At 48.6% G+C, this 12,204-nt stretch overlaps 1 protein-coding gene across 1 annotated transcript in view; it reads left to right on the forward strand.

Moving 5' to 3' along the window:
* The window catches only part of EFCAB8 (EF-hand calcium binding domain 8), a 91,999-nt gene extending 86,662 nt beyond the window's left edge, over positions 1-5,337 (forward strand). The window contains exon 30 of the mRNA XM_084851822.1: positions 5,070-5,337. Within this exon, the coding sequence (XP_084707948.1) occupies positions 5,070-5,285 (216 nt within the window). The 3' untranslated portion in view covers positions 5,286-5,337. The remainder of the gene's footprint in view (positions 1-5,069) is intronic.
* The last annotated feature ends 6,867 nt before the right edge of the window (positions 5,338-12,204 follow it).

A 12,204-nucleotide genomic window follows, 5' to 3' on the forward strand; every position in this document is an offset into this window, starting at 1 on the left:
CAATCTTAAAGGCATAATTGTATGCCTAATTAAACAGAAAAAGTCCTACAACATTTTGGGGGGGATTTTTTCCTGTCTAAATGTGCATAGGATTGTGCACTGAGTTTGTTTTGTCCCATTTCTCCATCAGTTTGCTTTTTTTTTAAACCCCCCTGTGTGAACATTTGTACATACTTTCATGTGAATTTCTCTTAATCTGCACATTGTAATGCATTTTTCCTAATATACACATTTTTGCAAGCAGTTTTTTTCTAATATAATGCATTTTTGTACATTTCCCCCCAAGAAAATAGATAAATAATATATTTGTGCACACTTTCCCCTAATATACACACCTTTGGATGGATTTTTCGACTGGAGAACTACATTACAACATTTGGAGATGCGCAAATACTGAAGGATAACTGTTTCAGTTCATGTATTGGAAATTAGCTAAGTTCTTATTAAAATGAAAGTCACATTTCTTCAACCAGGTCCTCATCCAATCTTCTTACATTATGCTCATCAGCAGTTCAGACATCCCATGATATATCTTCATACTCTGCCAAGAGATATTTCTCAACTGGAAAGTTCTGGTCCAGCCATTTAAGGGGGCAGAGCTCTCCAAATGCCAGTTTTGTCTCCTGCCTTGTTGTCACTCAGGACATCTGCCCACCAGTGTTTGATACGCTGCTGTGGGACTTTTCAGACACATGGCATGCTGTCACTGCTGACCACTGGGTGCTTAACAGCATCTGAATGGGGCATATGGTGGAGCACATCTGTCTTCCTCCAGATGGGGTCTTTTGCTCCACCAACTCCTCTCCTCCTTTAGAGGAGATCTTGACACTCCTCCAAAAGGGAGCAGTGGAACCAGTACCCATAGGGTCCAAATTCCAAGACTTCCACTCAACGTATTTTATGGCCCCTCCCCATTCCCAAGGTGGGGGTTTCTGTCAAGTTCTGGACCCTTAGGATGAAAACACCTTCACGAGGCCCAGGGAATTCCCATGGTGAATCTCGCCAATGTTACGCCACTTCTCCAGCTCACATCCATCAACCTCAACGATGCTTCACTCTTGGGGAACAGATGGTACCAGCTCAGGGGTCTCTTGCTTGGACTAGCCTTGGCTCCTTAGTTGTTTCCCAAATGCAGGGCCATTATTGCTGCACTTCTCTGCCTGCAGGCCATGACAGTATTCCTGCACATAAGACAACTGGCTACTGGTTGGCCTCAGTTGCGACCAGCTTGTAGCTCATCTGGCTTTCATGCTGCTGCTCCTTGACAGCTTAGGACTCTGTGTGAATGTGGAGAGGTCTTGCCTGGTACCAACCCACCATTCAAATTCACTGGAGCCTCCCTTGATGCTGAAGATGGATGTGCTTATTTATTAGCAAGCTGGGCCAAAGTTCTTCCTGGCCTCGCTACCAAGATTGGTCTCAGTACTGACCATCTGGTGTCTCAAATCCAAAGGCTTTTGGGACCGATGGCAACCACAGCTGTCACTCCTCATGTGCAGCTGTGTGCAAGGCACCTCTTTCAGCCACCCTGAGATCTCCAGGACATGGGGCACAACCTGCCACGACCATCACTTGCTTTGCTAGTTGGCCTCTCCAGCTAACCTACTTCATGAGATCAGGTTCTTTCCACTATCACCCTTGGTCATAGTCAACCCGCAATGTATCCAGAATTGGCTAGGGGACGCATTGCAGGGACCCAAAGTTCAATGCTTTGCATCCCTGACAGATGGCTGTCCAGCCTCGTCTTGAATGCCTCCAGTGTGGGAGAGCCCACCACCTCCCTAGGTAACTGGTTCCATTGTCGTATTGCTCTAACAGTCAGGAAGTTTCTCCTGATGTTCAGCCGGAATCTGGCTTCCTGTCACTTGAGCCCATTATTCTGTGTCCTGCACTCTGGGATGATCGAGAAGAGATCCTGGCCTTTCTCTCTATGACACCCTTTCAAGTACTTGAAGAGCGCTATCATATCTCCCCTTGGTCTTCTCTTCTCAAGGCTAAACATGCCCAGCTCTTTCAGTCTCTCTTCATAGGACTTTGTTTCCGGTCCGCTGATCATCTTCATTGCCCTTCTCTGAACCCTCTCCAGCTTGTCTGCATCCTTCTTCAAGTGCGGTGCCCAGAACTGGACACAGTACTCCAGATGAGGCCTAACCAGTGCTGAGTAGAGGGGAACTAGTACTTCCCAGGATTTGGAAGCGATGCTTCTATTAATGCAGCTCAAAAGAGCATTTGCCTTTTTTGCAGCCACATCACATTGTTGGCTCATATTCAGCTTGTGATTTACAACAATTCCAAGATCCTTCTCGCTTGTGGTATTGTTGAGGCAAGTATCCCCCATCTTGTAACTATGCATTTGGTTTCTTTTTCCTAGGTGCAGAACTTGGCATGTATCCCTATTAAATGTCATTCTGTTGTTTTCAGCCCAGCGCTCCAGTCTATCCAGATCACTTTGAATCCTGTTTCTGTCTTCCAGGGTATTTGCTATTCCGCCCAATTCATCAGTGGAGTTATGACTGCATATCAACATGCTCAAAGATCTAACAATTACAAAAGCCTTCCAGGTGTTTGAATGCTCTCTCTACGGAAGGGTGGTCCAGGGGCCAGCAACAACGTGTTCCACCATATTCTGGATCAATAAATCAGATGGGACGAGATCTGGAACCCTGCTCTCCCTCACTGTCCAGCTTTTTGACCAGTGTGTGCTTCGCTGTGTGACATCTTTAGGAGTCTACCTGTCCTGGGATGACAACTCTCTAGTGGATTTGTTCAGCTGATGAGCAACCTGCTTGCAGAACTGGATGCTAGCCTCATGGGTGGCTTGGAGCCTCTTTTGCTGATGGGAGACACCATCAATCCATGTGTTTGCTACCTCAAGCAATGCCACATGCAGGAGTGGGAGATGAGGCCTTGGAGGATGCCTTCTTCTATAGCTGGACATTCCCACCAGTGCCACTCACAATTAGGACAGTAGCCAAGATTGAACAAGAGAGGGTGGACTGCGTTTTGCTCGTTCCATGGTGGCTGAGACAACCTTGGCTTGCAACCCTGTTCTCCCTCTCCAGCCAGGATAATTTCCAACTGCCAAATGTGATGGACCTCCTGTCTCAAGACTGAGGAAACGTGCTCCATCCCGAGTTCCTGAGCCTCTTGCTGATGGTGTAGAGCATCCATCTTGTCTCACTTTCTTGGAGGCCTCCTGTAAACCAACGACACAGGCCTCTTGTGCTACAAAATGGTCCCACGTTCCTACAGTATGCAATGGAACATAGATTTGATAGAAGGACTTCTCTGAGACTGGAGATTCTTATTTTCCTGTTCTCCCTTAAAACTGCACAATCTCATCTGTTAAAGTTTACGTAGCTGCTGCTTTGGCTTCCCACAGTCTAGTAGACAATTTTTCATTTTTTCCTCACCCATTGGCAAGACCTTTTATAAAGGGGCTGCCAAACCTTCACCTTCCTGCTTCTCCATCCCTCCCAAACTGGAGTCTTTCCATTGTCCTGGCTCAACTCATGACTAATCCATTTGAGCATTTTGCTACTTGGGAACCTCTCCTAAAACATGAAGTAGCCTCCTTGGTGGCTCACATCAGCCCAGAGAGCACTCACATTTTGTGTACTATGTCCTGACTCTCCATGTCTGATGTGCTGCACCCTGACATTTCCATTTTAGCCCAAGGTGGTTTCAAGTTTCGACCTCAAATGTGGTTTTACCCATCTTTCCCGCCAGTCCCTCCTGTCTGTAGTTGTGTGCGTGTGCACGTGCATGCGAGAGAGAGGGGAATGCCAGCAAGGGATGCTGGAGAAATTTGAGCCGGTCTAAAATAAGCTCAGATTTCTAAGAATCCAACCTGTGGAATCTGCTCCGGAGTGACCCCCTCAGGCCGTGCAGAGCCCATGGATTTTTGGATGTTTTTTTTAACTTTCCCGAAATTTGCACATATTTATTTGTAGGAAAATACACAAGTTCCTGCTGAGGAAAAGTGGGATGGAATGGGGAACAATATGCTAAATGTTACGTACTAAGGTAAATTATGTAAATGGTTATGGAACCTCTTATGTAATTATTTCCATATTTTTCCGCATGACGAAAAAATAATCTGCATCTGTGTGAGCGGACGACGGGACAACAGGCACCTGACAATCCGACGAAACACAGAGCGGGTTTTGCACAGTCCATCCATCCCTACTGCCAGCCCCGGCTCAGCCCACTTCCGCCTCCAGCCATGCTTGCCACCAGCACGTGGCCTCTGACATGCCACCCCTCCCTGCATCCGGCCGTTGCGGTAAAAAGGTTGCACACCCTTGCCCTGAAAGTTCTGAAATGAGGCACTGGGTAGGCACAGAATCCATACATGTGACTGCATATGTGGCTCCTCGAAGAGGGGCACGTAACGCTCTGAGCAACTTGGGTCCAGGCTACCTTGGGGGGCGCCTCACTCCCGATGCCCCTGCCCAGTCTCTGCAATCATCAGAGGGACCCTTCTGGGGGTGCTCCATGCTCCCGACGCTCTCCTCAGGGCACTTGCCGCGGGGCATTTAGTGCTGTAGCACCCACCCCCTCCAACACCGTGCCAGCTGGCATGAGGCAGGCTCCCCGTTCTGATGTTCAGACGTCCCCTTGAAACCCACCTCTTTGCACAGGCTGGCCCTGAGGTGTGGCGCGGCCGGCTAGGGTTTGCAGCACACAGCAGAGCATGCCGGGTTATTGCTGATGAATTTGTGTGGTGCTGCTTTTGCTGCTACATTTATTGCTGCTTTTATGCCATTGTATTTCATGTTCACCGTTTTGATGCCTTTGTGGAAAGTGGTATATAAACTTGAATAATAAGTAACATGTAATCAATCTTGATGGCCCAGGAACAGCTGGCAGCCCCTGCTGAAATGTGACCCTGGGGAGGGTGAGGCACCAGAAGGCACTGATGGGGCCTGCTTGCAGCTTGTTTGCGGCTGGCTTCACTGGCCTTTCTTAAACCTGGCCCACCACGAGGCCTGGGCGTGGAGTGGGTTCGAAATCGGAGTGAACACTGTGGTTTGTTGAACAAGGCTGCCTGTGTGTGCTCCCTACAGCCCCGAATCTATCACTGTATCCAGTACACAGACCTCTGTCCGATGGTTCACCCTCACGTACCCGACATCCTGGCCGAGTCGCAGCAGGCGCAGGCCGCCACGGAGCAGCGGAGCACCAAGAAGACCCGGAGGTGGTCGGCTCTCACGGGTTTACTCATCAAGCCCACCCTGAAGAGCTACATGATGCGCAAGCATGCTGTGTACACCAAGGAATGAGCGGAGGCCACGCCGAGCTGCTGGGAAGAGAGGCAGAGGCGCTGTCCTTGGAAGGGGGCCGGCTTAGGCAGACTGGGAGCAACTGGAAGCCCTTCTGGACTTCACTCTCCATGTGTTCCCTTTCCAGAGTCCAGGAACTGGCATTAGACAGAGGGATGTGTCTGGGGCATGAAAATAAATGCAATATGGAAAGTGTGCAGCAGGGCCGTTGGACCTCTTTCAGCCCGAGGGCGGAGTTCTGTTTCGGAGAAACTCTCTGGGGCCACGTTCCAGTCGAAGGTGAAAGGGGCTGGGCCAGAAATACCAGAATATTTCAGCTTGAAGCTCTTAGCTTGAAGGCAGGGTGGATTGGGCCCCTGGGCCTGAGGTTCTCCACTCTGGGTGTATGGTTGGGGTTTGTTCCCTCTCCAGGAGAGAGTGGGAAGCCTTTGATAATGGAGGAGTCCACTGACATCAGCTGAATGGATGGTGCTTCCAGGTACAGGTGGTTTTGGCACCTAGGTGTGCTCACAAAGGGCATATTCTTTTAGGCTCCCCTCTGACCGCTGTGCACATCAGAGCGCACCCAGGGCATGTGCTGTATTTCCCTGTGGCTGCACATTGCAGGCAGGGGGCGGCTAGTCAGGGTGGGTAAGACGAAGATGTCTTTGGGGGAAGATTGTCCGCCATCACTGGAGACCTTCCAAGGGGAACATCAAGAAGTCTATCAGTCTGGCCCCCATCATTTGCTGTACCACATAGTGTACACCCCTGCCTGCATGAGGCCATATTCAGAGGCTGCCGTAACGCAGAAGGCCTTGAGTAGATACTGCAAAACGAGGTGCCAAGGCCCTCTTGGGCCCTGCAAATGGAAAGCTGAAACGCTAGCCCTGGCAAGCGCAGGCTCTTGACACGTGGCTGTCACTCCATCTTACGGTAGAGAATTCCACGGTTCAACTATGCGCTGCGTGAAGAAGTACTTCCTCTTGATCTATCCTGACACCATTTGGCTTCATGGGATGACCCCACTGGCGTCTAATATTGTGAGAGAGGGCGAAAACCACGCCCTGAGCCACATTCTGCACGCCATGCATAACTTCATACATCTCTCTCACCACTGCCCCCATCACCCTTTTTCTAAGTGAAACAGTCCCAGACTTGATAACCTTTGATCATTTTGGTTGCCCTTTTCTTCACCTTTTCCAACTACAATACCCTTTTTGAGGTGAGGCGTCTAGAGCAGAACACAATTTTCCAAGCGTGGTCTCACCACAGATTTGTATAAGGGCAACATGATAGCGGCAGTTTTATCTTCAATTGTTTTTCTAATTATGCCTAACATGGAGTTTGCCTCTATCACAGCAGCTGCCCACAGCAGCTGTGCAACATTTTGATTGAGCCATCCACCACAACCCCTTTCCTGGCCTGTCACTTTTTGCTCCTCAAAATCCTTTTCTGCATTCCTTGCTGACTACTTGCATGCCCTTCCTGCAACTTTGTGTCCCTTCTTGTTCTAGTTTGAGCAAGATGTCTGTTTTCTTGCCCAAACTAGAAATAACACTACTTATTAACCATCCTGGGAACTCTTGGACTTGGTGGTACCTTTCCTGACGTGCCGTATACACTCTAGCTGACCTTTTGAAACGTTTAATGTAGCTTCTGTGCCATCTCTTGATCCTCCTTTAGTACTTCTTTAACTCCCTTGTCATCCAATGGCCCAATTGCCTCCTAATGGGTTTCCTCCTCCTTCTGAAACACACGGAAGCAGTAAGCAGGCGTATACTGTATGCTGTGGGAGAAGATCTCCCGACTTTTCCGTTTTTAGCTTTAAAGCAGCTATGAGGACGCTCCAGTTTTGATCAAGGTTGTGGTGGTGTGCAACTAAGTTAAATCGTATCCCCCCAGCTTGCTGTTAGCCCCGCTGGAGAATACACGCGCGCGCGCACACACAGGCATAATGAAGGCACCAAAGGCTTAAATCCCTCTTCCCCTCCGCACCACTCCTGAGCCCTGTGTGGCTGCCCGAAGTATTCAGAAAAGAAATGGGGGCAGGGGGAGATCTGATCACAGATTTTGAATGTCACGTCTGCTTTGGCCCTGGTACTTTTAATGTGCCGTGACTGGCTGGGTGTGCGGCATTGTAATGCATTGAATGGCTTTGGAATGAATGGCGCAGAACTGACGCTGTTCCCTATTCAGTGTGGCGCATGCTGGCTTTTCATTAGCCACAACAGTCCCGCTCTAAATAAAGGGGACTTTGATCCCTCGAGCTTGGCAACAGCCACCTGATGGATATCGCCACAGCCGCTGAGATGTCCTGCGTCTGATTCTGGGTTGGTTGGTAACAGAGCTCGTCACTGGCTTGGCTGTGGAAAACCTGCTTGTTGCGCTCAGACATGTGGCTGGAGGAGGAGGACTCACCTGCGCACTCCTGCGGGGAGGGCAGCGAAGGGGCTGTGTGCAGAGCTGATATTTTTTTAAAGGAGTGAGGCATCAGTATTGTCCTTTGTGGGTGCTTGCTTTGCCATACATAGAGGATGTCGGCTCTGGGCACAGGAGACCGGGTCCAAATCGTTCCTCAGAAGTGCGGCTTGCCAGGCGGCTGGCTGCCCCCATGAGAGCAGGGAGTGGGATTTTGTACCTTCGAATAGTGAAGGAAAAGGGATTTGGGCAGGCACAGGTCACTGAGCTGTAGGGGCAAGAAAAGTGGCTTCGGCTGAAATTTCCTCTTCTGTCCACCTATCTGAAGGCTCAGGGCCCCCCTCCCCCTCCCCCCGTTGCTGGGTGGGGTGGGGTGGGGGAATTACACCTGTGGCTTTGGAACAAGAACAGCAACAAGCGAAGGAAGCCCAGATTGTGCTGGGTCAGTTTTGCTCCCTTTCCCCCAGCTCTGACATTGCCGGAAAACACTTTTTATAAGAACATGCGGATTGCCTTGCTGAACAGACTCAGGTCTACCTAGTCCAGCATTTGGTCTCCAGCAGTGGCTCTTTCTTACTGATCAACCAGGGGGTCAGAGGCCAAATTTTAAATGTTTTTCCTTGATTTTTGTCTATGTGGAAGATTCTTCTCTGCTTGTGCCTCTAGATCCTTCGTGCAAAGCTATGGGTTGTTTTTTTTTGGCCTTGTGACATATTGTTGCACATCTTTTCCATTTGCAAATATTTGTGTGTGGAGAATTTGTTTTGGTCAGGATCAACTTATATGAGAAACTGCTGTGTTTCAGTCACGAGGGTTGAGAGCAGGTCAACCAGACGTTAATTCAAAGGCTGGAGATTGCTTGGTCCTGAGGTTCAATGGGGGACTTGGGAAGGGAGAATACATGTTTTGGGAAAGGAAGATGAATGTGGGAGAGCCAGGAAGCCGGGGCAGTGTTGTGGATGAGCTAGGATGGTCTAGGACAGCCTAGTCCCACTGCATGAGCAGGAGCAAAGCAGACGCTTTCTTACTGTCTAGAATAGTTGTTTCGAGGGAAAAGAACAGGAAGATTTAGGGCACAAGTTCCGTCATACAAGAGGCCGCCCTTATCTTGGCTCACTGTTGTACGAGCAGCTGCTTCCCTTGATCCCCTTAGCCGGCAGCTAGCCAGCCTGGGCTAGTGGCACTGAGAACTGAGTCCTGCATGACATAGTTCAAGAGAGAGTCCTGGAGAAACCTGATATTTCTTTGTGTTCCTCTTTTTAAAATGTTCCGTAGCCTGCAGCAACAGGGGCTCCAATTATCTCTGCAGCTTCTCTTTGTTTTTGAAGTGACAATGAATGACTGAATTCGGATGGGCGGGTGTCTTTTGAATGCTGAGGATAGCATCAAGAGCTGACGCCATTTCAGGAGTGATAGAGATCTTGGAGCAGGGGGCATGTCACTTGTGCTGGGAAAAGCTGGCTGCTGGGCACCAAGATGCATACAGGACTGGGGTTTGCCAGGGCAGGAGCAGTGTGCAGGTGGGTGAGTGGGGCCCTTTGGGAATACACTTATGGGAGGAGCAGGGTGGGGGAGGAGGCACAGTTTTCCAGCCTGGTGATCAGTGGAGAGCTGGGAGCTTTTCTTCTCGAGTCTCTTCCTATTTTGCCATCACGCTGAAGCCATCACAAGTTGACCTTTCAGAGATGGGGGTGACTGGTTTGGTGAACACTGCAGTATTTGTTGAGGACTAGCAGCCCACCACCTGCAGGCTGAATGGATGGCTTGCGGGCTTCCAGGGGTCAGTCAGCTGTGAGAGGTCATGATATGCGCCAAGAGGTGTATCAAAGCATTCACCCAGCTGGCCACCCTGCCAAAACAGTCACATGTACTCTCATCAGAACTGAGTTTAGCTTCATCTCAATTACCCCTAGAGCAAGTTCTTTTCATGCTGATTTTTTGGCTCAGACTGCAGTGTTTAAGACAGTTGTAAGGTCCCCCAAATTTGGCTTTTTGAAACATTTGGGAGACAAAAAAGGTCAAGTGGAAGACGATGTTTGACAGCCTCCCCTCTCCCCTGTAACATTCAGTGAATAAGGCAGGGTGGTACCATGATAAAAGCCTTTGCTGGAACCATCCTTTGCCTTATGGATTTTCAGAGGACTACTTCACACAGCTGGTATATGCTCTAGTGGTCCCAATTTCCCAGGAATAGCCCCTGTTTTCTGACACCTGACTGGCTATCAATTTTGGGGATGCTTTTATAAATTTGCTAAGGTGCACACATGTATCCTAGAGTTGCCATTGATGCTTTATAAATTGATGACTTCCTTTGCTTTTTAATCCATGGAAACAATTGAAGTTTAAAACCACAACATATGGAGATGTAAGATTCATTTCTAAACATCCCATAAAAAGAAACCCAGGACAGCAGGTATTCTCCAGTTCAACAATGTGAGTTATGAAATCCCTTGGAGATTCACTTGTCAGAATGTAAACATCATTTACATTTGATCTGGCATTTGTTTCTGGGAATTTTGAAATTCAATTTAAAGTGGGTGAAAAATGTAAGGGAATTTATGTGATATCATAATATCATTTCACATTGCAAATATGCAAAACAATTGACAAGCCCTCTCTTGAGTTTCCATAATTATCTCCGCAGAGGAAAGTCACAACGAGTTGCAGTCTTGTAGCCTTACTGTATTTCCGTGATCTGACTGATGTACCCTGTAATGCCAAGAGAGATGCAACCACATACTTGTTTTACTGAAACACTGGAGAGATCCAATCTGTTTCTTCCAGCTAACCATTTATATACTTTTTATTACAACTTGGTCTCATAAGAGTCCTTGTAAATTTGTAATGGCTAGGGTGTCGGTGCTGAATTTCAAGGGGACATTATGCACCAACTCCACCTAAAGGGCAAAGAAATGCTGGGAATGTTGCTTAACTAAGAGTCTTGGGTTTCCTGGTGCCTTCTCCCCAAAGGTCTATTGGCACCGTCCTGCTGGGGCAACAGTCTAATATGGTTTGGATCTTTTCAGCAAGATGCCTCCAGCACTACACTAGCTATTTTCTTGGACACTCCTTCCTAATTTCTGGCTCCACTAGCCTTGTTTTCTGGTCTATATAATGACACTTTGTTCTCATCTGGGTGAGGGCTGTGCTAAGGCAGCCGCCAAATATCCAGCCTGGATCGAACAGCAACTGCATGTAAGGAGGCTCAGAGACCGGGTGATAGGAGGTGAAGTGGTAGTTGGCAGTAGCAGGAGCTGTTTTGCTGTACAAGGCTCAAGCTTGAGGGAAAAGGGGGGCACTTGTCCAGGCCTAGAAGTCCAGGGCCCCCCTGGCCTCAACTGCAAGCCCAAAACTATGACCTACAACTCAGGTTGTTGAACAGGTATTTCAACACTCAGGGCTGTTTCACACATTACATGGCAGCGAACCCAGGTCTGCCGCTGAGTATACACTGGTCAGCCAGCTGTAGACAATCCTTCTGCCTGATGAGTGTACATGGATGAAATATGTGTTTCAAAGGTGTGTTTGTTGCACCCACATGTTGCATTTATGGGTGTGCATATGAAACGGCTTAGGTGAATACCTTAGAGAAAGTAAGATGTGAACCCATATGGAATATGTCAGCTGCCCTAATGCTGAAATTATAGTATGAAATTGTCATCCAGATGAAGTTGTTAAGTTGTCCAGAGGAAGTCCAGATCACAGTGTTAAGTGAATGCACTTCTTCAGTCTTCTAGACCTTGCTTTAAAGCACGCAGCCTCTGTGCTTCTGGCCTTTCCTTACAACCCTCTTTCCTCCCCATATTATACACAAGCTCATTGCTAGTAGTCTCCTTTTGTCTTCCTCCCATCTCCATTCCTTTGCCATTTTGCTCCATGTAGCTGGAATGGCTGTCCCCTCCCTTGCCTGTCCTTCCCCTCCCTTGCCTGTCCTTCCCCTCTCTTGCCTGTCCTTCCCCTCTCTTGCTTGTCCTTCCTTCAAGGCTCGCCTTCCTTGTGTACCCACTCTCACTCACCTCTTCTCTACTGAACCCCACAATTCTGTTCTGATCTGATCTTAATGGTGGAAATGTGTGGTACAGATGTGTGACTTACTAAATGAGACCAAAGTCCATTCGTATAATTGCTTTGTCTTCCTGTCTCCAGGTTGCTGTGGAAGCCATCATGGCCAAGATCTTCATTCTGAGTGCTCTCCTAAGTGCTCTCCTCTCATTCCATGGGGCCTTGGGCATCAGTGGGTGTAAAGTCCCTGAAGAGGGGCTGCAAGCCTGTAAGGGAATTTTTTGTCCCCCCTCAAAAGTTCCACTTAAACTCCAAACTCAACAGTTAATCCTTTGCCTTCCTGTTGGATGTGCCATACCTTTTTACAAAACCAGGCTGCTTGATTCTTGGTATGTTGTTGTGATCCAAGGCAGGTTGTTTCCCCTGGGAAGGGCTGTAGCTCAGTGGTAGAGCCCCTGCTTTGCTTGCAGAAGATCCCAGGTTCAGTCCCTGGCAGCATCTCCAGGTAGGGTTAGAA

Source organism: Heloderma suspectum, chromosome 4 (assembly GCF_057233095.1).
Source record: "Heloderma suspectum isolate Gila_16-S chromosome 4, 16-S_ref, whole genome shotgun sequence".
Classification (NCBI taxonomy): domain Eukaryota; kingdom Metazoa; phylum Chordata; class Lepidosauria; order Squamata; family Helodermatidae; genus Heloderma; species Heloderma suspectum.